At 38.6% G+C, this 26846-nt stretch overlaps 1 protein-coding gene across 4 annotated transcripts in view; it reads left to right on the forward strand.

The window, feature by feature from the left end:
- Nucleotides 1-11209: 11209 nt before the first annotated feature.
- Nucleotides 11210-26846, forward strand: part of HEPH (hephaestin) — a 142790-nt gene continuing 127153 nt past the window's right edge. Inside the window, exons 1-7 of one of the 4 annotated variants that reach the window (XM_080652618.1) lie at nucleotides 11210-11340; nucleotides 16263-16465; nucleotides 18292-18536; nucleotides 21092-21304; nucleotides 21889-22071; nucleotides 23506-23760; nucleotides 26181-26349. In XM_080652618.1, the coding sequence (XP_080508744.1) occupies nucleotides 11311-11340; nucleotides 16263-16465; nucleotides 18292-18536; nucleotides 21092-21304; nucleotides 21889-22071; nucleotides 23506-23760; nucleotides 26181-26349 (1298 nt within the window). In that variant the 5' untranslated portion in view covers nucleotides 11210-11310. Of the gene's footprint in view, nucleotides 11341-16259; nucleotides 16466-18291; nucleotides 18537-21091; nucleotides 21305-21888; nucleotides 22072-23505; nucleotides 23761-26180; nucleotides 26350-26846 lie in introns of all 4 variants that reach the window. The other 3 variants (XM_080652617.1, XM_080652619.1, XM_080652620.1) reach the window with 3 other exon arrangements.

Here is a 26846-nt window from a genome sequence, read left to right on the forward strand (position 1 = left end):
ACGGGTGAGCATAGTGTGGCTTAGTAAAAAGAGCTTGAGTTTAGATGCCTAATTTCTAGTTCTGATATAATTCCTAATTTGATGTGTGAGCCTTAGTATTTACACTGCAAAATGAGGGAGTCACACTAGGTTATTTAAGGAACCTTTTAGTCCTGGAGTTCTATTTGTTAGTAATCAGATGAAACATATTAGTTAAACTGGTTTTATTTTTCTTTTATGACCTGATGCTTATCAATAGTTAAGTTGTAATGGAATGACTTTTCATAGAAAATAGTGCATACAACTTTCTGCCTCACCAAGATGCTCCTGATTACAACTTAAAAATCCTGGACATAACAAGAAACAAGCACAGAAAGGTTTAATGAAAGAAGACTTCTTAAGAACCGTAAGACTTGATGAAGAGCATAGGACCTGTATTTTTTTAAATCACCACATGAAAATACATTTCTAAAAATTTATTTTTAAGGAAGGAGGAAGAGAGAGAAAGAGAAACATCGATGTAAGAGAGAAACATTGATTGGTTGCCCCCATACCTGCATTGTCTGTGGATTGAAACTGCAACTTAGGTAAATGCCTTGAACGAGAATAGAACCTGCAGCCTTTTGGTGTGGGAAACGATGATCCAATCAACTGAGCACCTGGCCAGGGTTCTCATAGCAATATTTTTGCAGATATATATCTGAAGACAAGAGAAACAAAGGAAAAATAAACAAATGGCACTGCATCAAACTAAAAAGCTTCTCCACATCAAAAGAAAACATCAACAAAATGAAAAGGGAACCAATGTATGGGAGAACATATTTTCCAAAGATACATCTGATGAGGGCTTAATTTCTAAAATATGTAAAAAACTTATAAAACTCAATATCAGAAGACAAATAATCCAATTAAAACATGGGCAAAGGGAGAGAGATAGAAAATGGCGGCCAAATAGGCAGCAGTGTCATGCATCTCCTCCTAGGGCCAGGCCAGAAAAGCAACTAAATTGGAGAACATCCACCCTGAATTAATAAATTAGACACAGCTGAGGAGACAATTTTCAATAAAGAATGGCAGAGGATGCCTAAAGAAAACTGCTTGCCAGCCATAACCCGGATAGAACTACCACTGTGCCCCAGCAGTGAGTGGCACAGTACCTCCTGACAGGCTCCCAGACTTCTGCAGGCAGTGCGAGCCACCAGAGTGAGCTCCCACAGAAGGCCTCCTCACCAGCCCGCTGGGACTCAACATCATAGAATCCGGCTCCAAGACCCTGCAGTGAGTGAAAGCCAGGGGGAACCCTGTGCCCCATCCACCCCAGACACCAGAACCATGCTGATAGCCTGACCTGGAGCCACCTGGCACCTTCTCCACCCCAAGCCCCAGGAATGCTGCTGGGGTGACTCAGAGCAACCCAGAGAATGCCCCCACTCTGGTCCACAAGGGAGCTCTGACTGTGTGACCCAGAGCAACCCAAGCCACTCCACCCCAGTCCCTGGGACAGTCCTGATGGGGCCATCCAGAGAAACCCAACATGCACCTCACTCAGGGCTACAAGATAGCTTGGACTGAGTGACCCAGGGCAACGTGCTCTTGCTCCACATTGAGTAATCCAGTGCGCACCCCAAACTGGGCTACAAGAAAGTGAGAATTATGCAACCCAGACCAACCTGTGCCCACTCCACCTGAGCTCAGGGTCTTGCTGCCAGGGCAACCTGGAGTAACCCAGTGCACACCCCACTCAGGACACAAGCAAGCTCTGACTGTGAAAACCAGAGCAACCCTCACCTGCTTCATCCTGGTCCCTGGGACAGACCTTCAGAGGCTACCTGGAGCAACCCAGCACATGCCCCATTCTGGGCCACGGCAGAGTTCAATCGAGGTGACCTGGAGCAAGCCAGTGTGGCCAGCCAGGGGCCACAGAACCATATTGCAAGTGCACTTCCAGAGGCACTTAGGGTACCACCCTGCCATGGGTGCTGGGACCGCACAGCAAATTGTATGCCAGAGGACTCTAGGTACTCACAGGGAGTCCCACACCAGAGGAACTGTTCATGCTCTCCCACCACCCCAAGCATCTGAAGTAGACAACTGACAGATCAGATCCATGGGACAAGGGGATACAACTCAGAGCAGAGACAATAAAGGTGTGAGACTCAAGGAAGACCCAGCCTCTGGGCTAACAATTTCTGGACCACTGCCCTGATAGGGTCTTCAACCTCTCAAACCCCAAACAGGGTGCCCAGGGCCAGTAAAATGGGGAGACAAAGAAACTACCCCAATGAAAGAAAAGATGGAATTGACAAAAAAGGAACTAGATGAAATGGGGGCATGCCATATGTCAGAAAAAGAATTCAGAGTAAGGGTCATAAAATTCATACACCAGATGGATAAGAAAATCACCAACTTATGTAAGAATCAAGAGTAACAAAAATTATATAGCTACAATAAAAAAATACAATGAAAGAATTCAACAGAACACTAGAAGAATCTGAGTACCGAATTAGTGAGTTAGAAGATAGGACAGAAAAACATACCCAATCTGAACAGCAATTGGAGAAAATAATTAAAAAGCAGGAGGAGAGCCAAAGGGAGCTTTGGGACAACATGAAACTAAGTAACATACTTATAATAGGGGTGCCGGAAGGACAAGAAGAGAAGCAAGGACTAGAAAAATCTATTTCAGGAAATATTGAAAGAAAACTTCCCTGATTTGGAGAAGAAAAAGTCACACAAGCACAGAGTCCCAAACAAGATGAACACAAAAAGACCCACAACAAGACATGTCATAATTACAATGGCAAACGTTAATGACAAAGAGAGAATGTTAAAGGCTCTGAGAGAGACAGAGAGCTACCTACAAAGGAACTCCAATTAGAATATCAAATGATTTCTCAACAGAAACACATCAGGCCAGAAGGGAATGGAATGAAGTATACAAAGTAATGCAAAGCAAGTTACTGAATCCAAGAATACTCTATCCAGCAAGGCTGTCATTAAAAATTGAAGGGGGAATTAGAAGCTTCACAGACAAAAACAGAAACAAACAATAAAACAAACAAACAAACAAACAAAAAAACTAAGGGAGTTTATCACTACCAAGCCAGCAATGCACGGAATGCTAAAGGGACTGTTGTAAAAAGAAGGGGGGAAAAAAGGAAGAAGGAACACAGGCACAAAAAAATAAAAATGACTACAAACAAGGACCTATCAATAATAACTTTATTTTGATGCCCCATTTGTTTATTTTCTCCTTAGCTTTCTTTGTCCTAGGAGCTGTATTAGTAAAGATATTGGCAGGATATATGTCTGATAGTTTGCTGCCTATGGAGTATTCCAAGATTTTTATGGTTTCCCATCTTACATTTAAGTCCTTTATCCATTTTGAGTTTATTTTTGTGTATGGTGTAAGTTGGTTGTCTATTTTCATTTTTTTGCATGTATCTGCCCAATTTTTTAAGCACCATTTATTGAAGACACTGTCTTTACTCCACTGTGTGTTCTTGCCTTCTTTGACAAATATTAATTGAGCATAATTGCTTGGGTCGATTTCAGGGTTCTCTGTTCTGTTCCATTGGTTTATATGTCTGTTCTTGTGCCAATACCAGACACTTTTGAAAACATTGGCTTTGTAATTTAGCTTGATATCTGGTACTGTGATCCCTAGAATTTTGTTCTTTCTCAGGCTTGCTGTGGCTATTTAGTTTTTTTTTGTTTGTTTGTTTGTTTTTATTCCAGAAGAATTTTTGGAGAGTTTGTTCTAGGTCTGTGAAATATGCCATTGATATTTTAATGGAGATTACATTGAATCTATAAATTGCTTTGGGTAGTATGGACATTTTTATGATGTTGATTCTACCTATCCTTGGTATGTTCTTCCATTTGTTTATGTCTTCCTCTATATCTTTTTTCAATGTCCTATAGTTTTCTGAGTACAGGTCTTTTACATCCTTAGTTAAGGTTATTCCTAGACATCTTAATTTTTTTTTGTTGCAATGCTAAATGGTATTGTTTGTTTTTTTTTAGTTTCTTTTTTAGTTTTTTGTTTTTGTTTTTTTAACTCTTTCTGTGAGTTCATTATTGTTGTATAAAAAAACCATAGATTTCTGGATATTAATTTTGTATCATGCTACATTGCCAAATTAATTTATTAAGTCTAGTAGTTTTTTGATGGAGTCTTTAGGCTTTTCCATGTACAAAAGAAACCATCAATAAAACAATAATAAAGGTCACTGCATGGGAGTTCATATTTCCCAGTGCTGTCTGAGATAAGGATTTAATCTCCAAAATTTACAGGGAATTCATACAACCTAACAAAAGGAATATGAACAATCCAATAAAAAAATGGGTAAAGGACCTAAATAGACACTTTTTGAAAGAGGACATACAGAAGGCCAAGAGACATATGAAAACATGCTTAAAGTCACTAATCATCCGAGAGATGCAAATCAAAACAACAATGAGGTACCATCTCACATTTGTCAGAATGGCTATCATCAACATATCAACAAACGAAAAGTGCTGGAGAGGATGTGGAGAAAAAGGAACCCTCGTGCACTGCTAGTGGGAATGCAGACTGGTACAGCCACTGTGGAGAACAGTATGGAGATTCCTCAAAAAATTAAAAATGGAACTCCCATTCGACCCAGTAATCCCACTTCTAGGAATATATCCCAAGAAGCTAGAAACACCAATCAGAAAGGATATATGCACCCTTATATTCATAGCAGCACAATTTACAATAGCTAAGATTTGGAAACAACCTAAGTGCCAATCAGCAGATGAGTGAATTACAAAACAGTGGTATATCTACACAATGGAATTCTATGCTGCTATGAAAAAGAAGGAACTTCTACCATTTGCAACACCATGGATGAACCTGAAGAGCATTATGCTAAGCGAAATAAGCCAGTCAGAGAAAGATAAATATCACATGATCTCCCTCATTTGTAGGATATAATGAAAAACATAAATTGATGAACAAAAATAGATTCAGAGACAAAGAAACACTGAACAGACAGTCCAACCTCAGAGAGAAGGCAGAGGAGGGTGGGGTAAGAGATCCAAAGGTCCTGTATGCATGCATGTTAGCATAACCAATGGATATGGACACTGAGGTGGTGGGGGCTTGTCCTGGGAGGCAGGAGTGGGGGGGTCAATTGGGCAAAAAAGAGACCTATGTAATACTTTAAACAATAAAAAATTTTAAAAATGGAACTCTTGTTTGACCCAGTGACTCTTCCTATTTTAGACCACAAAACAGTTCCCTTCATTCCAGAAAATTTCCTCTGTAGATCAAATTATCACATAACAAGGGCTTAGCTTTATTTCCAGAAATATCCCCCTATTGATATAAAAATTATTTTCTTTTGTTTTACAGATGGTCTTTATAACATTTTTATTAATATGCCATGGCCGATGTGGCTAAGTTGGTTGAGCATTGACTCATGCATGGAGAGGTCACTGGTTGATTCCCTGTCAGGGCACATGACCTGGTTGGGGGCTCAATCACCAGTAGGTGGCATGCAGGAGGCAGATGATTGATGGTTCTATCTCTTTGATTTTTCTCTCTCCATGTCACTTCCTCTCTCTCTAAAATCAATAAAAACATATTTAAAAAGATAAACATTTTTTATAAATAATGGAAAAATATAATTATGTATATTTAAAATTTACAAGGTGATGATTTGATATACATTGCAGAATTTCAACATTACCAATATCAAGATAATTGAACCATCCATCCATTACCTAATGTAATTAACATAGTTAAATGTTTTTTGTTTTTTTTTTTTTTTTTGGTGGTAAGAATGCTTAAGATCTGTCTTCAGCAACTTTCAAGTATACAATACCATATATTAACTATAGTCACCATGCTGTACAATAGATTTGTTCCTGCAGGCCCTGGCAACCACCATCTATTCACTGTTTCTACAAAATCAGCTTTAAAAAATCTACATATAAGTGATATCATATCTTTTTTTTTCTCTGTATGGCTTTTTCACTTAGTGGAAGGAAGGAAATTATAAAGATTAGAGCAGAAATAAATGAATTAGAGACTAGAAAGACAATAGAGAATATTGACAAATTTAAGAGTTTGTTTTATGAAGAGATATACAAAATTGGCAAACCTTAGCTATACTAAGGATATAAAAGAGATGACTTAAATTAATAAAATTATAAATGAAAAAGGAGACATTACAACTAATACCACAGAAATACAAAGAATTAATTATAAGACTACTACTATGAGCAATTATATGAAAAAAATTAAATAATTTAGAGAAATGGATAAATTTGTATCAGAATACAATGAATTATGAAATATTGAAAATGTGACTCAATCAATAACAAGCAAGGTGATTGAATCTGTATCCCAAAATCCCCTAAGAGAAGCCCAGGACAAGGTAGCTTCTTTTTGGTAGTGAATTCACTTTTGGTAGGAAATTCTACCAAAAAAATCTCTCTTTATCAAAATATTTCCAGTAGAAATTTTTGTTTTAAAAAAATTGAAGCAAAGTATTTGCTTCCCCTTTAAACTATGCCTTTTGCCAGGATAGCCATTCTAATCTCAGTATTCATTAGATTAACATATTACAGTGTATCCACTTTATACTTTTTGTAGTGTGTGCCATCATTATTGTTCCATGATGTAGCCATTCAACAGATATTTTTATGTGCAGAAAATTAAGGCAGACTTTAAGAGATCCCAGTAATAACTCTAGAAATCTTATTTTAAACAGAACTTCCACAGTTTCATTTACATATGGCTTGGCAATCAGACCACTATGTGTCTGCAATGCCCACTGCATTTCTTTCTATGGCCAGGATTAGTTAGAAAGGAAAGGTAACCTGAGACATATGGCTCAGTCCTGATGATAAGGGAGGTGATCTTACTCTCACACCTATGACAAAACTTCCGTACTAAATTATTAGAGAGTGATACAAAACATTATTGGACTAAAAACTATGCTGCTTGGTACCAACTAAAAGTGCTGTAGGAATTTGGAGGAGGAAGAAATTCATGAAAGCTACTGACAGAGAAGGCTTTCTGGGCAAGAGGGATTTCAACTTGTCATTGAAGGATAGGAATGATTTGAATCCGTAGTGAGAGAAAGAGTATTTCAGGTGAGGTGTGAGAGGTAAAAAATGTTTATACTCCTAAACTAGGCTCTAGTTATAAACTGACATTGCCTTTTGCCATCTATAACATTGTTATCCTATACTACTTTTATATGTAGTCATTGCCTGAGGAAAAAAGGTCTCTTTAAATTTCTTATAAAATTCAGATGACTCAGAGGAACAGGAATGGTGACTTCCTTTGACTAAAATGTAACAATCAGGATTATTAGTCAAATTATGCAGATTTCACAGGTAATACTAGCAAAATTTTACTGAGAATCTTTTATGTGCTAGGAGCTATTCTGCATAATTACTGTATTTTTATTTATGTAATCCTCACAACAGTTCTGTGAGGTATGGTTATCTCCATTTTACTAGTATACATGATAGAACTGAAGCATAGTGAGTTTTAACTAATCTACCTAAAGTCCACACCTAGGAAGTGGCAGAGAATTGAAAGGTTCAATCCCAGTTTGGCTCTCTCCCAAGTCTTCACACTTAATCACTTCATAGGTTTGGCAAGGGTTAAATGAAGAGAGGTCTTTAGTTTTCTGAGGGTTAGAGACAAAGTGTTAAACCCCAAGAAGAGAGGGAATTCTTTGGGGAAGGCTCTGTGGTAAAAAGCAATAAGTAAAGTTTATGCCTGCCACTGATAGCTTATGCCTTAAATGGGAAAAATGAGAATATATAAAATTTATTTATATTAAGATATTGTTTTTAGTTTTAAAAGTTAGTTTTGATAATGTAAATTTTGCAAAATATTAAAGCATTACAGATTAAGCAAATGTCTCTTTGACCATCACCTCAATTCTGTATACATACACTGTCTTCTACCCTCTAGGTTATTGCTACATTTTATTTGTGTGTGTGTATGTGTGTGTGTGTTTTACATAAATAGAATATCTTATATGACAGTATGTCATTTATACAGTTGTATATAATGTTTTATAGCTGTACAAATACATACATGTTTTACCTAAAGAAAATGCATATAGTTAAATTAGCATATTTTTAACAGAAGTGGTATATTATTCTACATCTCCTCTAATCTGTTGTAAATATACATTTATGTTTGTAACACAAATGTGACTCATTACTTTTTGTTATTGGTGTTTTATTCATCTAATCAGCATATGTTTCCCCCACTATTTTATTATGAACAAATAAAACATACAGCAAACTTGAATGAATTTTACAGAGAATATCCATATACTCACAAATTAGATTCTACCATTAACATTTTACTATGCTTGCTTCATTACATGTCTATCTTTTTCTATCCTTTAATGAAATTATCTTAATTTTTGTTTTGTTTTAAACTGCTGTATAATAATCTATAGTGATAATATAGTTATTTGTCTAAGGTAATTGCTGTAATAGATGATGCTGCAATGAACACCCTTGTCCATCTGTGTTAATTTTGGTGAATATTGAAGAGCAAAAATTGCTGTGGCATAAGGCTTTGAAATATTAGTACATATCAAATTATTCTCCATGGTGGTTCAACCAATAATTAAAAGGCTTGCTTCCTCCTTCGGCAGAACAATGAGGAAAGAAAAACTTATATTTCTTTTTTCTATTGAAAATTTAAAAAATGATAACTCATTTTAGGGCACTTACTATGTGCCAGTCACTGTAATAAATAGTTTATATGAATACTTTTATTTCATTCCTCATAACTGCCCTATGAAATAGGTACTATTGTTATTCCCATTTCACAGAGGCAAAACTGAGGTTTAGAAGGATTGAATGAATTTTCCAAGTTCACAGAAACAGAAAATGACAGAGTTGGTATTTCAATCTATGATGTCTGATTGTAGTTTTCATGCTCTTAATAACATTTCATATTATAAATGTCTATATTGCCAAACAGTCTGTAATGGTGGTTTTCAAACTACAGCTTATGGATTAAATTTGATCTGCTGCTTGTTTTTGTAAATTAACTCTTATTGGTACAGAGATATGTCCAACATGCTACACTGGCCTATTTTAGTAGTTATGGCATAGACTCTTCTGCAAATAAAATGTTTACTAACTGGCCCTTTACTAAAATAGTTTACCAATCCCTGATCTATAGGTATCAAATTAAACCCTTTTTAGGTGACACTTGATGAAAGGCACCAGAAATATATCCAGGATTTGCAAAAGAGGAAGGCACTGTGTGCCCACTCAGTGAATTGCTGAATGAATAATACAAACTCTGAGACCTGGTCAAGCTGGCTTCCTGCAGCTTTTACTGTGTTGACTCAAGTGTGTCTATATGACCTGCTTCTTGTTGTCTTTCATGAGTCAGAGCAGAGACCTTATCATTTCCCCTCCCTATCATAAATGCCTTAGAGCCTGGACTTGGATCCCAACTTAATGAGTTTGGTTCCCTCCTATCCCTTCTAGCTTCAAGGTCCACATCTGTGCCAAGTGGGGAAAAAGGCAGATAACTCCAGCAACTGCTGTGTCCTGATCCACCTTCCCTCAATCATTGAACATTTCTGAGAGATCCGAGGCTGGTGGCTTCTCCCTTCTCTCTATCAATGCTTCTACTTGGTTTAGCCTGGGCTGCAGTTTGTGGGGCAGTTCCTAAGTGTCTAGGAACCTTTAAACACCTCTAATGGTTTATGACTCAGACTTTGCCCCACTAGCTCATTCTTTGAAAGTCCTCCTCCCTGGACCCTGCCCTTGACATTTTAAATCCAGAAAACAAAATGTGTTGAGCCTGCCTAGAGGACAGTATCTGCTCTGAGCCAAGATCTCCTCATCATAAAGTAAGGATACTAGGCGATAGAACCGCCATTATACCTATCTCCTTTCTATATGTGGGTCTGGTGGGTAGATGCAGCTCTTGCAAAAGGGGCATGTAGTTCATATTTTCTTTTTTTACTTTGTACTCATTCTTTCCTTATATTTTGTAACTTTAAAACCTCTTTCTCTTCCACTTTTAATATCAAGAATGTGCCTTCTTGATGGAATGCTGGATATATAAATTTACAGAGCTGTGAGGGTCTGTAGCTAGCTCAAGGCCCTCATACAAATAGAATAACTGAGGCTCAGAGAAGAATCTGGGTCAAACCAACATAGCTGATTACTGCCAGAGCAAGTGGTGCTTGAACGTAAGTCACTTGATATTGGAAACAAGGAAATTTTAGGGCCCATTTTGCTATTTTTTTAATTTAATATTTCCAATTCTTCTGGATCTTCTTTGTTTTTAGGATGCTGACATATATTAATCTAGGCTATTTTCTAGTTGTATCCAGTCTCCTCTATGGAACCTATTTTTAATACAGTCCTGGGGTTTCACTCTAGGAGCTGCTAGAAATGGCAGAAACAGAGGTAATACTCATAAAAATATATAGCAGTGGCGGGAACTCAGTAATTGTGAAGTCACTTCCCTCATCTCAAAAAGGCTTTCTGTTTCCTCCCCTAAGCAGCAGTGTGGTAGTGTGGTGGCTAAGAATCTAGACAGACCCAGTAAAATTCCTTCTTTTACTTCCTAATTGTGTGACTTTGAACAAGTTACCTTCTCTCTTAGAGTCTATATTTTTTAGTTGTAAAGTAAATAGAATTAGTGTCCATTTCACAGGGTATCAGGATATTTAAATTAGAAGATGCATGCAAAGTGGTTAACATAGGGCCTGGTATGTAGAAAGTTCTTTTTTTATTGCCAGTTTTATATTTCTTTCTTACTAAGCAACCATGGCCTCAGGGTAACAGGCAGGGCTAATAACTGCTTCATAGCAAGAAGAAAACAATTTGTGGTAGAAGAGGGCTCTTCCTAAACCAATAACAGTTACAAAGGACCTCATTTAATAAATGCAGTTGTTGGAATCTGTGAGCTTTGACTACACTGGCAGTGTATTCTCCTCCCCCTCTCAGCAAAGGCCAACTAGCAATTCATGATAACAGAAATGCAGCCCACCCCTTTGTAATTCCTCCTGAGATCCTCACCAGGATTTGAAAAACACCCGGATATGGTTAAAGAACCATCCTGGGTTTTGTACCAAACCAGACTAGAACAAGACATTCCAGTAGTTTAGTTTCTGGAAAGGACAGTAGCCAGCTCTACCCCCGCCTCTATTCACCCCACCCCAGTAACGCTAGCCAGATTGGAGCCCTGGACTTAATTTATGAGAAAGGCCCTGTAACCCAGGATACTGACTGAGCAGAGCTGGCAGATTCACGCTGGGGTCTGCAGTGCAGCATCACTAGGCTGCTGACATGAATACAGAAGGGTTTTCCCTAACAAAGGTAAGCTTTCTTTCCTCTCTTCAAGTCCTATCTCACCTTTCTTTCTTTGTTAAAACATTTATTCATCTGAGTTTAGGGGAGTCCCGGGCCACTGGGAGAGAAATTCAGTTGCTGAAAAGTTAGAGAAAGCTTGGCTGAGTGTGCATGGAAGTTAAAGTGAACAATAGGCTTCTTTTGTTCCTCCCTCCAAAATGTACATACAGGACCACACTGGCCTTACTGCTTCAGATACAATCCTGGAGTTGTAGAAAGCAGTTACTAGTAATTTTTCTTTTGAAATAATGTGCTGATTTCCCATTTTACAGGCTGAGGGGTTTGTTGAAGTGATGTATCTGAGGACTACATAAATAAGGGGTTCAAACCCTTAAAAACATCAATTTGGTTTCATATTTTTAGATCCAAATTCACTTAGAGTAAGCAAATAAATGATAGGTGAACTAAGCTGTTAGCTTAAAATATAAATTGCTTCGCACACTTAGGGTCTAATTAGCAGAAATATTTTTGAAAACATGGGTTCAAATTCTGGCTTTGTCAGTAACTGGCTGCTTGACTTTGAGTAAACCCTTTTACCACCCTGGCCTCAGTTTTCTGTATGTCACATCAAGGGGTTGAAAAATATAGTTTCTAAAGGTCTTTATGGATATATGAATCTATGATGCTTTCAATTTTTTACTGAACATCTATTGCATTCAACTCCTTGCTTGGGTTTCAAATATCTAATTTTTGAGCCTCAAAAATATTGTGAAATAAATATCATCCCATTTTTGATAAAAAAAAGTGAGACTCAAATAGATGAAAGTGACTTTTTCAGAGGTCACCATTACAGGCAAGAGATAGAATTTGAATTCAGGTCTTCTGATTTCAAATTAGTATGCTTTCTATGATACCACAACCAAAGTCTATAGAAATAAAGCAATCTCATTAATACAAGTGGAAAATAGTGGTAAAATCATATTGTCCCAGGGATGATATGGTTATAATATGCTGAACATGATTCCTAGGATGGAGGGTCAGAAGTGTTAGGTTCCAGCACTAGCTTCCAGGATTTCAGGTGAGTCCCTTCCTCTCTAGGTCTCAATTTCATCACCTCTTTCATACTAGGATGCAATGATACTGATTAAAGAATAACATACATTTTACTTGTATTATCTGGAACCATGTGGGGCTTTTAACACTCTAGTTTCCCTCCTAGTAAAGAAAGGCCTATAACCAACAAAGGTGAGAAACTCCCCACTTGGAATGTATTTTGAGTCACAAGGTGAAGAAAGAGCCAAAAGCACTAAGAAAGCAGAGGACCAAAATGAATGGAGATTAGAGACAGGACCCAAAAGATAGTTCAGCATACCAGTGTTCAGTTGAGTGATTCTTTGTTTAGTATGAGCCTGTCCATCTCAGTCTAACCCAACTCAGAAAGGGAGATGAAAGGAGAGAAAAGAGCATTATCATATTAAAGGGATAACAAATTATAGGGAAAACAGTGATGCAAATTGTCATGGATGATGCTGGCCAGGCCCAGGTGATGTTTGGATGACAGGAAGGTAAGGTAAAGGTAGGGGAGGCTTGAATTGTTGTTAGTTTACCTTCTCCAGGGCTAATCTCCTAATCTCAGTGTATATTAACTATAGTATGTCTAATTCCAAGTAAAGCAGAACTTCATATTCTCTCTCTCTCTCTCTCTCTCTCTCTCTCTCTCTCTCTCTCTCTCTCTCTCTCTCCCTCTCTCCTCTCTTTCTCTCTCTGTCTCCTTACCTCCCTCCCTTCCTCCCTCCCTCTCCCTCTTTCTTCTGCCTTCTCTGTTTTTACTTTCTCACAGGATTATCGCTCATTTTACCTATTTCATTTGTCCTCTTACCTTTTCTTTTTATTTTTTGTCCTCAGTCTAGCCTTTCTCTAAGACTTCCTCTTGTGGGCTCAACTGAGAGAAAGTAGCCTTCCCAAGTGAAAAATTTACATAGGACTTTCTCATCCTTCATTTCATTTGATGTTCATAGTAAACTAACGAGAAGATCAAAGCAGAGATTATCTTTATTAACTAAATGAGGAAACTAAGGCTCAGAAAATTAGGTGACTTGCTCAATGCCAAACAACTAATAAATGATGCATCCAGAAGTAGAATATATTTTTTCTAGGATCTGAAATCTTTCAATTTTATCATGAAATATATAAATGATTACAAAATAATTTTGTGTTTTTTTCTTTCTTCTGTTTTAATAATATATGATAAAATCAAAATTTAAAAATAGCAACAACAAATACAGTTTGGGAATAAAAAAGCCAGTGACTAGAAAGAAAGAAAGCTAATATTTACCAGGTGTCTACTCAATTTATCAGGTGCCTATTAAGTCTCCCTTTCAAACACAACTGAAAACAGTACTCCAAATTAAGTTAATATGACTCAAAAGTTCTGTTTCCTTTCATTAGATAATATTTCTTCCAAAGAGACTGATCTCAGCCATATATATGTGCCTGTATGCTTAGTATGTATTAATGTGTATGAGAACTTTTGAGTGTGTATGTGTTGTGGTTATCCATAAAATGTTAAATCTTTGGCATGCTGGTAAATTTCATTTCTAAACCTATTTCCTCATCTGTAATAATAATAACCACTTATACTTTTTGATTAATTACTTGTACACTTGACCATATATTTATGTTCTATGTACCTACATATCTTAATACATTTAATCCTCACACTACTTGAGGTGTAACTACTAGTATTAATTCCATTTCAAAAATTAAAGTACTATAGCTAGAGAAGTGAATCAGTTTATCAAGTCACACAGCTAGGAAAAGTGGAGTCAGGATTTGTTTAAATAGTCTGATCCCAAAGCCTGTACCCTGGATGCCAAATGGGGAAGACAATCCTTATCTCTCAAAAGTTTGGGAATTAAATAAGATGGCAGATGTGAAAAGCATACTGTAAAGTGGAATGTAGTAGACAAATGCTAGGTAGCACTTTTTTTCCAGGTTCTATTGTCTAGCTCTTTTGGTCATTAGTCACCACCTTTGAATGCTTATTCATTGTATGCTGAAGATAATGTACCAGTCTCTTCTGGGAATATTTCCAAGTTTACCATGTGTATCTCCAATTGTGAAATTCTTACCTGGGATAGTTTTCTACTTAGGTAAGCAAGTTTAAGGTACAACAGCCTTACTGACACGTCCCTGAGAAAGAAATTTGAAGGAGGTTCATGTTGCAAGTGTTAAATCTTCCATTGAACCCAATGAATGGTAACTACCATCATTATTATCATCATTGTGAATGATCTTGATTAAATATATATATTTGCCTATGTGAGTATGTGTCTGTTTCTAGAAGTGATCACAATTACATGTGATTGCATGTTTTAGGGTATATGGGGTTTTCCCCGATATCTTTATAGTTATGGACAAATACATGTTCTCTGTGTATATTCATGTGATTTTACAAGTATGTTTTGTGGAAGGTAGTATGGTATGGTGATTAAGAACATAGACACTAGAGCCATACTTCCTGGACTCACAACCCAAATCTACTGATAACTAGGTGACCTTGGGAAAATTACTTTACACTTCTGTTCTGCAGTTTTTCCTTCTGCAATATGTGGATTATAATTACATCTTTTTCATAGTGTGGTTGTGAAGATTAAATGATTTAATCTATGTAAAATATTTATAAAAGCTTCTGGCATGCTATGCATGTACAATAAATATTGATTTATTATTATTATGAAAATGACAAAGGCTCTGTGTGACAGTGTATTTCTATATATGGATGCAAGTGTGTACAGCTCTGCTTTTAGATAAGGTTGAATGTGCCTATGTGTATACAAGTATATGTATATGTGTATTTATGTTATGTTGTCTGTGTTTCTAAGTTTGACTATAGCCCCAAGAAGTCTAATGTCCTGGCTGGTGTACTGGAATGAGAGGCTGGAAGCTTAATTCTGACTGATTCATGATTGGACCCATGAAATGAGTTTATGCATAGCAGAGAACCAGCAGAGAACATTTTGATAAATTAATATTTCCCTTATATATTCTCATTTGTTTTATTTTTTACTTTTTGTCATTCACATGCAGTAAAGCATGTGAATGCTAAGTTTATAACTCTATATATTTTCACAAACTGAACACACTCATGTAACCAGTATGTAGATCAAGGAACAGAACATTACTTAAAAGCATTCCTCATCTTCCCAGTCACTGATCCCTACCTCAAGGGCAAATGATATGTTGGTTTCTAGCAGCATATATTAATTTTGCTTGATTTTGTACTTTATATGAATGAAATAATAGAGTAAGTATTCTTTGTCTGATTTATTTCTGCAACATTATGCTCATGAGAGGCATCTACATTTTCAAGTGTAATTGTAGTTTGTTCATTATCATTGTTATGTAAAATTCCATTGTATAAATAAAATGCAATTTACTCATCTATTCTAGTGTTCATATACATTTTGGTTGTTTCCATCTTGGGTCTATTAATTTTCTAGAAAATGTCTTTTGATGAATTCTCATTTGTTTTTAAATACAATTCATAGGGGATGGAAAGTGGCAGCAATGAAAACAAAGGCATAGGGAGAATTAGTGACTTGATTCAGGTACTGAGTGAGTCAGTGGCACAATCAGGTTTTTGGTTCCTGTTTCCTGATTCTTGTGCCAGAATAATTCTTACTTCTGCACAGCTGAAAGAACTAGATCCAGATTTCTCTTCTGAAGGAAGTGATGCATAATTATCCATATAAGTGACTGTTTAACTTTGCCCTCCAAAGTTCAATGTGTACAGATCATTGAACACTTGTTGAACTGAAAGTAATCAGATAAGGTATAGATTCTGGGGAATTCATTCTTGCTTTCTCAGTCGCTCCATCTGACTCTTGCCTCTTTAGTTTTTCAGACACATGCAAAGCCCCTTTGTTCTCTTTCTTGCATACCAGCAGCTATTCACTTGCCTGTTTCCCAGAGTAATGTGGGCCATGGAGCCAGGCCATCTCCTCTGGGCTCTGCTGTTCATCCAACCCTTGTGGCCCCAACTGACTGATGGGGCTACTCGAGTCTACTACCTGGGCATCCAGGACGTGCAGTGGAACTATGCTCCCAAGGGAAGAAATGTCATCATGAACCAGCCTCTGGACAGTGACACGTAGGTTTAATCTCTTGTGAAATTAGAGCTGGAGTGGGGGGAGCACCCTTGAGATCAGAAGGTAACCTCTTGAGGACCTTTTCCCAGGTGTGGTAGCAGCAGTTCCTGATATCTTTGAACCATACACCTAGTGGCATGTTTGCTGAGAATAGGCTAGTTGACTCAAGAGCCAGCATTCTATATGGAGTCTGCTTTTTCACACTGAGGTGCCTCAGCATTTTTAGGTCCTGATGGTAATTCCATATTCCCTTGATGTTAGTTAAGATGATGCCCACAATGCTGTTTTAATAACAGTTGTTTAGCTTTTTTAAAAAAAGGAAAGAAACATGAAATATACACAGTGTTTGTAATATGTGTATGTGGAACTAATCGCCCATATTCCAATAGAACTGTACTAATTTCAGATATGTAAAAATGACAAAAATAAGGTATCAGCATCAAAGAAAGAACAGTAATAGCTATCACTTACATAAGATCATACTAGAAATTTACATACTTAGTCTCATCTAATTCTTACAAAAGCTCTAGGAGGTGAGTCTGAATATCCTCATCTTTTAGACAAGAAAGCTGAGGGTCAGGGATATCAAGTAAGTTGCTCAAGTCCCACAGCTAGTAAATGGAAGAGCTAGGATTTTAACCTGGGTAATGTGGGTGCAAAAAAAAATGATATTCTTCTCACCATTTTGCCTCTCACAGTTAGCACAGGATTAACCTTTCTTGATTTTAGAGCCTTGCAGATGCTTCACAAATATATATTTTAAAAAACTAATGAGGGTATCAAAGAATCTTTTCTGATAATGAATCATTTTGTCTCCCCAAAGCCTCAGAGTTTTCCAAAGTTAGCTGTAACACCTCAGAGCTCTCTGGGAAGAATTAGAGTAAGAAAAACAGCTGTCTTTTATGACAAACCATCTTTCTATCAATCTAGTTTTGAAGTCACAGAGTCTTTGTTTTAAAATTATCCTTGAGGGATAACGCCCATCTACAATAGTTTGAAGTAATAGTTAATATCTATTAAGCTTTTACTATTTTCCAAGCACTGTCCTAAGCTCTTTATGTATTTTAATTATTTTAGTCACCAACAACACCTGTCCAAGGTTGGTACTGTGATTATCTCCTTTTTACAGATGGGAAAATTGTACACAGAGAAGTTAAGTAACTTGGCCAAAGTCCACAGATTTGGAAATGGCAATATCGGCATTTAATTGAACCATCCCAGCTCCAGAGTTTAAGCACTTGACCACTACTTTATAAAACCTCTCATACATAGCAGGTCAATGCTAAATTAGACAACAGAGGTAGGGAGTTGATTACTTAAAAATAACCAATCCTTGATTGCTTCCTTATTACTATGCTAGAGGCCTGGGGCTGATGGGGCCGGGCCAGCCAGGGGGAGGGGCTGTGGGCAGTTGGCCGGCCAGCCCTGCCCCTAATCAGGGTGTGGGGGGGTGATCGGGGGCAGCACTGGCTTGGGGGAGGGGCCACGGGCAGTTGGCCACCAGCCCTGCCCCTGGTCAAACTCCTGGCTGAGGGAACAATTTGCGTATTAGCCTTTTATTATATAGGATATTAGATTGAAACATGTGAAATTGCCTTTTTTGGCATGTTAAAAGTGTTCAAATATCAGGAATTTCATATGCTTTCACTTAATACTTCCCATTGTCAAACAATTAAACTAACTTAAAGCTTTCATGTTTTGATTAGTACTTCCAATTTCCTCTTGTTTTGCCCTAAACAAAGATGGACACTTTTTTGTCAGCCTCATCTGGAAAATAACCCTCCAGAGGTTGGAAAATTGTGGAAAATTGTGACTTTTTTCCCCCCAGAGTAGCTTCCAGCTTCCTAAAGTCTGACAAGAACCGGATAGGGAGCAGCTACAAGAAGACCATCTACAAAAGATACAGTGACAGCTCATACATGCATGAAATGGCCCAGCCTACCTGGATGGGTTTTCTGGGGCCAGTGCTGCAGGCTGAGGTGGGAGATGTCGTCCTTATCCACCTGAAGAATTTTGCCACTCGTCCCTATACCATCCACCCCCATGGCGTTTTCTATGAGAAGGACTCAGAAGGTAAACCAGCCCACCCTTCCTTTCTCCTGCACATAACAACTATCACTTTTCCTTCTCTACCATATGAAAGAGAAGAGTTGGAAACAAGGACAGTCTTTTCTCCCTTATTGATCTCAGGAAGCAGGGACTCTTCTCAGAGTAAGCATGAGTGGATACTGTTATCAGTTCTGCTATTCATGTGTGTGACTTTGGGCAAGTCATTTTCCCTCTCTTGGCCTTGTATTCTTCATTAGAAATGTGGAGATTCAGCTGAAACCGGTTTGGCTCAGTGGATAGAGTGTCAGCCTGTGGACTGAAAGGTCCCAGGTTCGATTCCAGTCAAGGGCATGTAACTTGGTTGCGGGCACATCCCCAGTGGGAGGTGTGCAGGAGGCAGCTGATCGATGTTTCTCTCTCATTGATGTTTCTAACTCTCTATCCCTCTCTCTTCCTCTCTGTAAAAAAATCAATAAAATATATTTAAAAAAAAAAAAAAGAAATGTGGAGATTCAATCTTCCCTTTATCAATGAGTTTGTTTCTTTTTTTTTTGATAGATACAGAAAACAAACTGATGGTTGCCAGATGGGAGGGTGTTTGGGGGAACTGGGTGAAAAGATTGCAGGGATTAAGAAGTACAAATTTGAAATTACAAAATAGTCACAAGGATGTAAAGTACAGTACAGGGAATATAGCCAATAATCTATATATCTAAAAGCCTAAGTGACCATCACAACCAAAACAACTGAACGGACGACCAAACAGGCTGTGTGGGGTGACCAGGCCAGGAGGAGGATTAGTGAAGGATGACCATATGACTGAGCAGCGGGCTGTGTGGGGCAACCAGGCTAGCAAGGGCGTTATTGAGGGATGACCAAACGACTGAACAGAGGGCTGCATGGGGCGACCAGGCCAACAGGGGGTGCATTTAGGGGTGATCAGGCAGGCAGGCAGATAAGCAGTTAGGAGCCAGTGGTCCCGAATTGTGAGAGGGATGTCCGATTGTTGGTTTAGGCCCAATCGGGCCTAAACCAGCAGTCAGACATCCTCCGAGGGGTCCTGGATTGGAGAGGGTACAGGCTGGGCTGAGGGGATCCCCGCCCCCATGCATGCATGAATTTCGTGCACCAGGCCTCTAGTATTGTAATAACTCTGTATGGTGTCAGGTGGGTACTGTAAATATCGCAGGGGGAATCACTATGTAAGTTATATAAATGTCTAACCACTATACTGTACACTTGAAACTAACATATCATTGAATGTCAACTGTAATTGAAAAAATTTTTAAATGTAAAAATCTGCCTTTTATCAGGAAGAATTACTTAAATGACATTTCCATAAAATATCTGTGCTTTGAAAAGAGAAGAATGTGGTCTGAATATAAGGGAGCATTATTCTAGGGTCACAGTCTTCCAAAAGGCCGTTTTTCCTCCTTAAGAGTTAATTCAGCCCTAGCTGGTTTGTATCAATGGATTGAGCATCGGCCTATGGACTGAAAGCTCCTGGGTTCACTTTCCATCAAGAGCATGTACCTTGGTTGCAGGCTCTATCCCCTGCACATGCGGGAGGCAACCAATCAATGTGTCTCTCTCACATTGATGTCTCTCTCTTTCTCTCTCTCTCTCTCTCTCTCTCTCTCTCCATTCCCTCTCTCCCTCCCTTCCAGTCTCTCTCTAAAAATCATTGGGAAGCCAAAACCGGTTTGGCTCAGTGGATAGAGCGTCGGCCTGGGGACTGGGGGGTCCCAGGTTCGATTCCGGTCAGGGGCACGTAACTTGGTTGCGGGCACATCCCTAGTGGGGGGTGTGCAGGAGGCAGCTGATCGATGTTTCTCTCTCATCGATGTTTCTAATTCTCTGTCCCTCTTCCTTCCTCTCTGTGAAAAATCAATAAAATATATTTAAAAATAAAAAATAAAAAATAAATAAAAAAAAATAAAAATCATTGGGAAAATATCCTCAGGTGAGGATTAACAAGAAAAAAAGAGTTCACTTTACTTATTTATATCTCTCACTATCCCAGGCCCAGTGGCCTATAATACAGACACAAAAGTGACTGTGGGGAATAGAGAAAGAAGTCAGAAGCTCCTGACTTGGCCACTAATTCTCTCTGTATGACCATTGGCAAGTTATTTTTCCTCAGTTTTCTCTTCCATAAAATGGGGAAGTGGGCCAACTGATCATTAAGTTGCCTTTAAAATGAAATTCTGTGATTGTTTTTCAAAGTGAGTGCTTGAAGGGAGGGAATTATGTCTCCTCCCATGCTTCCATACCCCTGGTTTTGCACTAGGGCACTACTAGACCAGGCTGTGGAGAAGTTTTTGTGGCCATAGTTTCTTCCTCAGAGGCTGCCACATCTCTACCCTTTGTTGATGTGAGACTTGGGGTTCTTTGGCTAGATATCACCTGAATCTGTGCCCTCCTCAGGTTTTGAGGAACACTGTGCTGGACCTTAGAACTTTACCTTTTCCACAAGACTGGACCTAGATGTCTCATATGTCAGCCTTCTCTTCACTTGTAAATCTTCCAGGTTCTGTCTCACTCAACCTGGGACTGAGATGTGCAATTTCATTTTCTAGGCTCCCTCTACCCAGATGGCTCTTCTGGTCAGTTGAAAGCTGATGACTCTGTTCCCCCGGGAGGCAACCATATCTACAACTGGACCATTCCAGAAAGCCATGCACCCACTGATGCTGACCCAGCATGCCTCACCTGGATCTACCATTCTCATGTAGATGCTCCACGAGATATTGCAACTGGCCTCATTGGACCCCTTATCACCTGTAAAAGAGGTATAGGCCCCAAGAGTGAGCAATGAGATGCAATTTGGGATATCTATAGAAAACAGTGATATTGTTGAACTACCTATATATTAAGCAGCAGCCTGAGGAGTGATAATTCAGAACCAATGTTTATCAGCAGGAATAGACAATGGCAAACTCCCCTTTCACTATTCCTTTTTTTTCTATTTTATTACCTTCTTTTTCTAACAAAAAAACACCTTTCTACTTTAAAAATGTTTTTGTAATCACTTAAAAAACTTGAATTAGTAACTATGGGACTCAGGTCATATAAACATATGTGGTAAGAGTTTAAGTTTGGATAGGATTGGAAGTGTATCTATCAAGATTTGGGAAGGATTGTGAAAGTGGTTGGAAACAGGGTATGTTTAAGGTATAGTCAGGCCTGAAGACCTAGGTGTTGCAAGAGTGTGGTCATTTTAAGGCCCTGGTTGAAGAAGTCTCCATCTGCTTTTCTGTCGCTGACAGACTCTTACGACTTCCTCTCTTCTTATTTCTTTCTTATGAGTACTCCTTGCAGTTTACTGTTGCTAATGATAGGAGGTTCTCAATGACACCTTTCTTACTTGTACTAGGAACCCTGGATAGGAACTCCCCTCCTCGGCGGCAAGATGTGGACAATTCTTTCTTCCTGCTCTTCAGTGTGATAGATGAGAATCTTAGCTGGCATATCAATGAGAACATTGCCACTTACTGCTCAGACCCTGTCTCAGTGGACAAAGAAGATGAGGCCTTTCAAGAAAGTAATAGGATGCATGGTGAGCTGGGAAGCAGTGGCCACACTGTGACAGTAGACTGTGATGAAAGGTCATTTCAAATATCTGATCATTTTTAAGCATTTGAAGGACCAGGAGCAGTAGGTAGCTTTACCTTGTTTTTACCTATGAGAAAACTGAGGATTACACAACAGATAAATGGCACAGCTAGAATTCCAACCCTAATCTGTCTGACTGCATAATGTGCTCTTGCCATTAAGTACCTTGCTTCCTCATTGTGGAATAGCCCATGGTGTCGATTCCAAACTCATATGCTATAGTTCAGTCACTTTGATGAGGGTTGTTTACTGATATAATTATTTAACATTTCTTTGTTCTAAAAAGGATGCAAGCTATACGAATTAACCACTTTGTGAAAAAAAATGGTTGCCTATGGGGAACCTATCATCTTAATTAAATATAAAATTAACTAAAGGCACCAAAGCCCTGAGGTATGGGCAGAGAAGTTATTTTTAGGAAGAGAAACAAGTTACTTTTGCTTTTGGTTAATTAAGGGAGTAGCTTACTTACCTTTGGCTTACTTACCAAAGCTAGGATGTCCCAAGGGAAAGTGAAAACTCAGATCAAAGATTTAAGGGATGGCTTAGACAGCTCAGATTTCTCTTGGTTTTGTACCAATTGCTTATAATAAACATGGTAATTAGTTAGCTAGCTTAACAATCGTCTTATGGAACTTTTAGAAGAAAATTGGCCTAGAAGGAAAGAATAGCTTACAAAATAAACCACATTCCTTGAGTTGCTGGGTTGGAACCTTGACTCTACCACTTGCCTTGGGAGAGAGCAACTTTACCTCTCTGAGCCTTGGTTTTTCTCATTTTTTTCTCATGAGACCATTGATACTTGCCTATTTCCTAGGATTGTTTCTAAGATTTAAATAATATAATGCATATTGTTAGCACAGTGTGCTCTTTAAAACCTCATCTATATGTACCATATATACTATGGAATACTACTCAGCCATAAGAAGAGATGAAATACTGCCATTTGTGACAACATGGATGGACCTTGAGAATATTACACTAAGCAAAATAAGTCAATCATAAAAAGCTAAGAACCATATGATTTAATTCATTATGTAGAATATAAAATTGAAACTAAGATACCCAGACAGACAACACTATGGTAGTTACCAGAGGGAAGAGAGTTGAGGAGTAGTAAAGGGTAAAGGGGACCAAATATATGGTGACAGAAGATGATCTGACTTTGGGTAGTGGGCACACAATGCAATATGCAGATCTTGTATCCTAGAAATGTATACTTGAAACCTATATGAAACCAATGTCACCCTAATAAATTTAATTAAAAAAATAAAACCTCATCTAAATGTTACTTTATATTATTGTCAGATGGTAAGGCTTTTCCTATTGGGCTGTTTTTTCCTAACTCTGATATTTTTCTTTGGATTTTCTTTTTCAGCAATCAATGGCTTTGTATTTGGGAACTTACCAGAGATGAACATGTGTGTACAGAAGCGTGTGGCTTGGCACTTGTTTGGCATGGGCAATGAAGTGGATGTCCACACAGCTTACTTCCATGGACAGATGCTAACCATCCGGGGCCACCGCACTGATGTGGCTCACATATTTCCAGCCACCTTTGTGACTGCTGAGATGGTGCCTCAGAAACTTGGCATCTGGTTAATTAGCTGTCAAGTAAATAGTCACTTGCAAGGTGAGACCCAGCATCTCTGACCCTTGAAGTATGGGATGAACGGGGCAGTATGGTCATCAAGAGCCTGGGCTTCAGGTCTGGAGCCATAAGAGAGATTTTTAAGGTGAGACAGTCAGGAATAAAGGATGAAACACTAGACTAGAATTCTGGCACCCACATTCTTTCCTGACTCAGACATTAACTTGCAGGGTGACCTCAGGCACATCTCTCTGGGTTTCATCTTCTTCATCTGTTAAGGGATTGTTAAGTGTCATTTTCCCCCCTCAAAGTCCTAAGGAATTAATACCTGGAGGTCTTGCAGATGATTGAACAGGGAGTAAAGGAAAGATTAGTTTTAAAATTATAAGGTTTCTGCAGGAAACCATGGAGTATTGTGGGCAGGTGATGACACCCTAGTTGGGACCCAACAGAAATAGGGGTAGAAGGTTTGGTTTTCAGAGGGAGAATGGTTGAAGTAATGGCACAGTGCATTGAGGACCATCAGAGAGGAGGAACATATGAGGCAATGGAAAGAGCAGTAGATAAGTGATTAGATGATTTCAGTGGTTGTCTCAGCTCTATGAAAAACTCACTGTAATAACTTTGGGAAAGTCCCTTTCCATTTCTAGGCCTCATTTGCAACATTTATAAAATGGGAGATTTGGTCTAAATAGTCTCTAAGTGCCTCTTCAGCACTCACTTTCTAGAATTATTTGATATATAGTAAATTAGATGGATGTCAGGTAAGTGATATGTGAGTATGTGAAAATGGATTTGAATAAGGGAGGAGTTATAGACTGGTAAGATAATGAGTCTGGGGTGGTGTTTTTTTTCCTAATAGGGGCCAGTTACCCATGCTCTGTCATCCAGGGTTTGGCTTGGTTCCAAAAGTGCCTGAGTAAATGAGTATGAATCCAGATTGAAGTTAGGAATGTAGCACAATAGTAGAACAAGCAGGGGCTTTAGATCCAGACAGGCCTGGATTCAAAACCTGTTCCACCAGTTGCTTAGTTAGCTTTGGTAAGTAATGTCACTTCTCTGAGCTTCTGTTCCCTTATCTGATTATTGCAGTAATGATTTCTACCTTATGAAGGTGTAATGGGATATTAGAGAGATAATGTAATTTTGAATCTTAAAGACTAGGAGAATGTTTAGACCAAACTAGTGGATATAAGAAGAAAAATGAGCACTTAAACTTGCAGTTAAAAGATAAGAGCTTAAGTCTCAGCTCTATCACTGACTAGCTGTATTATCTTGGGCAAGTTACTTAACCTGTCTGATCCTTAGATTTTTTTCAAGTACAAAAGGGGATATTAAAAGTTTGTTTAGCCCGGCCGGTGTTGCTCAGTAGTTGACTGTCACCCCATGAACCTGGAGGTCTTGGTTCAATTACTGGTCAGGACACATGCCTGGGTTGTGGGCTCCATCCCCAATAGAAGGCATGCAGGAAGCAGCTGATCAATGATGCTCTCTAATCATTGATGTTTCTCTCTCTCTCTCTCTCTCTCTCTCTCTCTCTCTCTCTCTCTCTCTCTCTCTCTCTTTCTCTCCCTCCCTCTCACTCTCTCCCTCCCATCCTCCCTCTGAAATCAATTTTAAAAACATATTTTAAAATGTCTGTTTCACAAGGTGGTTATGAGGATTGAAGGAAATAACATATGTAAAGAACCTGGCACAGGTCCTGGCCTATGTACTGGACACATATGTAAGACCTTAATCAATAAAGAAAAATAAAAAAAAATGAATATCTTTTCAGCATCCTCTTTTATATCTCAGATTTCTAATTTATAATTTCAGATCTCCTTGGGATGTTATGAGTCTCAAATGAGATAATGATCTGAATGACCTCTATAATATAAGGCAATATCATCAATTACCACTATACCTCAATGTAACATTTTTCACATTTTGGAGACACTACTTAGAATCTACATTTTCATGACAGTCCTAAATCTGAAGCTTAATCTCCATGTGTAGATGTCCCATTGTTTCGGGAGAGCCCCTCTTTACAAATTACTTACTCCTCTTTTTTTTTATGCTCCCACCAGCCCAGTGTGGCAGATTTTCTATTCTCCCCATTTACAAAACAGGGTTTAATTTTAGATCTAGGAATTGACTTGCCTAAGTCCTACAGAGAGTAATAAGGCTTGGACTCATTCTCAGGTATTTGGACAATGTAAATCTTTTGCAAAGGAATGAACATCTGGTAAATGAGGTAGTGGTGGTGAGCAGGAGGAGATACTTGAATTCCTATTTGGGCTCACTCTCTTCCAGCCAGGTTCTTAAGGAGTGAGAGAAAATGGCTTATATGGAGGTAGGAGTAAAGAGCCTACTGGAAGGTGGAAGGGGAGACCTTAGGAGAAGGAGAAAGGTGGATTGTCTGGGTAGAAGACTTGTTAGTTGAAATAGGACCAGACATGATCTTCTTCCTCTTCTTCCAGATGGCATGCAAGCACTCTACAATGTCAAGTCTTGCTCCATGGCCCCTCCTATGAACCTACTAACAGGAAATGTGCGGCAGTACTTCATTGAGGCTCATGAGATTCTATGGGACTATGGCCCAACGGGTTATGATGGGAGTACTGGGAAGAATTTGAGGGAGCCAGGCAGGTAAGAGGTAGTGGGCTTCTTCTCCATACTCCTGGTTTTAGCCCCAAACACTACTACTCATTGTCAGAAATTTCTCTTTCACTTGGGGGTCATAATCATTGTCTGACTGGAGTTAATGACACACCTGTTAACCAAATTCTTTTGACCCCTGGACAGCTTGCTCTTGGGGAACTAGCAGTGTTTGAGGTTGTTCCTGCTCTAATACCAAGCCACATTCAGAAAAGGAGGCCCAGAGGGACCAGATCAGTTGAAATGTCATTTCTCCAGCTCTTCTTTATTTTATCCATTATTTACCTACTTTTCTTTTTCATAGTCTGAAGGAGGCATTTAAACAGGAGTGTAGAAAGCACTCAGAAATGTAGGAAGAAGGGGAAGCAACCTACCTTATAGCCATTCCATAACCATCATTTTGGAGGAATTTATTCAAATTCTCTTGTTTCATCCATGACTCAGATTGGGCAAGATAGAGCAGGTTAGTTCCCCATTCAGTTGTTAGG

Source organism: Plecotus auritus (assembly GCF_963455305.1).
Source record: "Plecotus auritus genome assembly, chromosome: X".
NCBI classification, from domain to species: Eukaryota; Metazoa; Chordata; class Mammalia; order Chiroptera; family Vespertilionidae; genus Plecotus; species Plecotus auritus.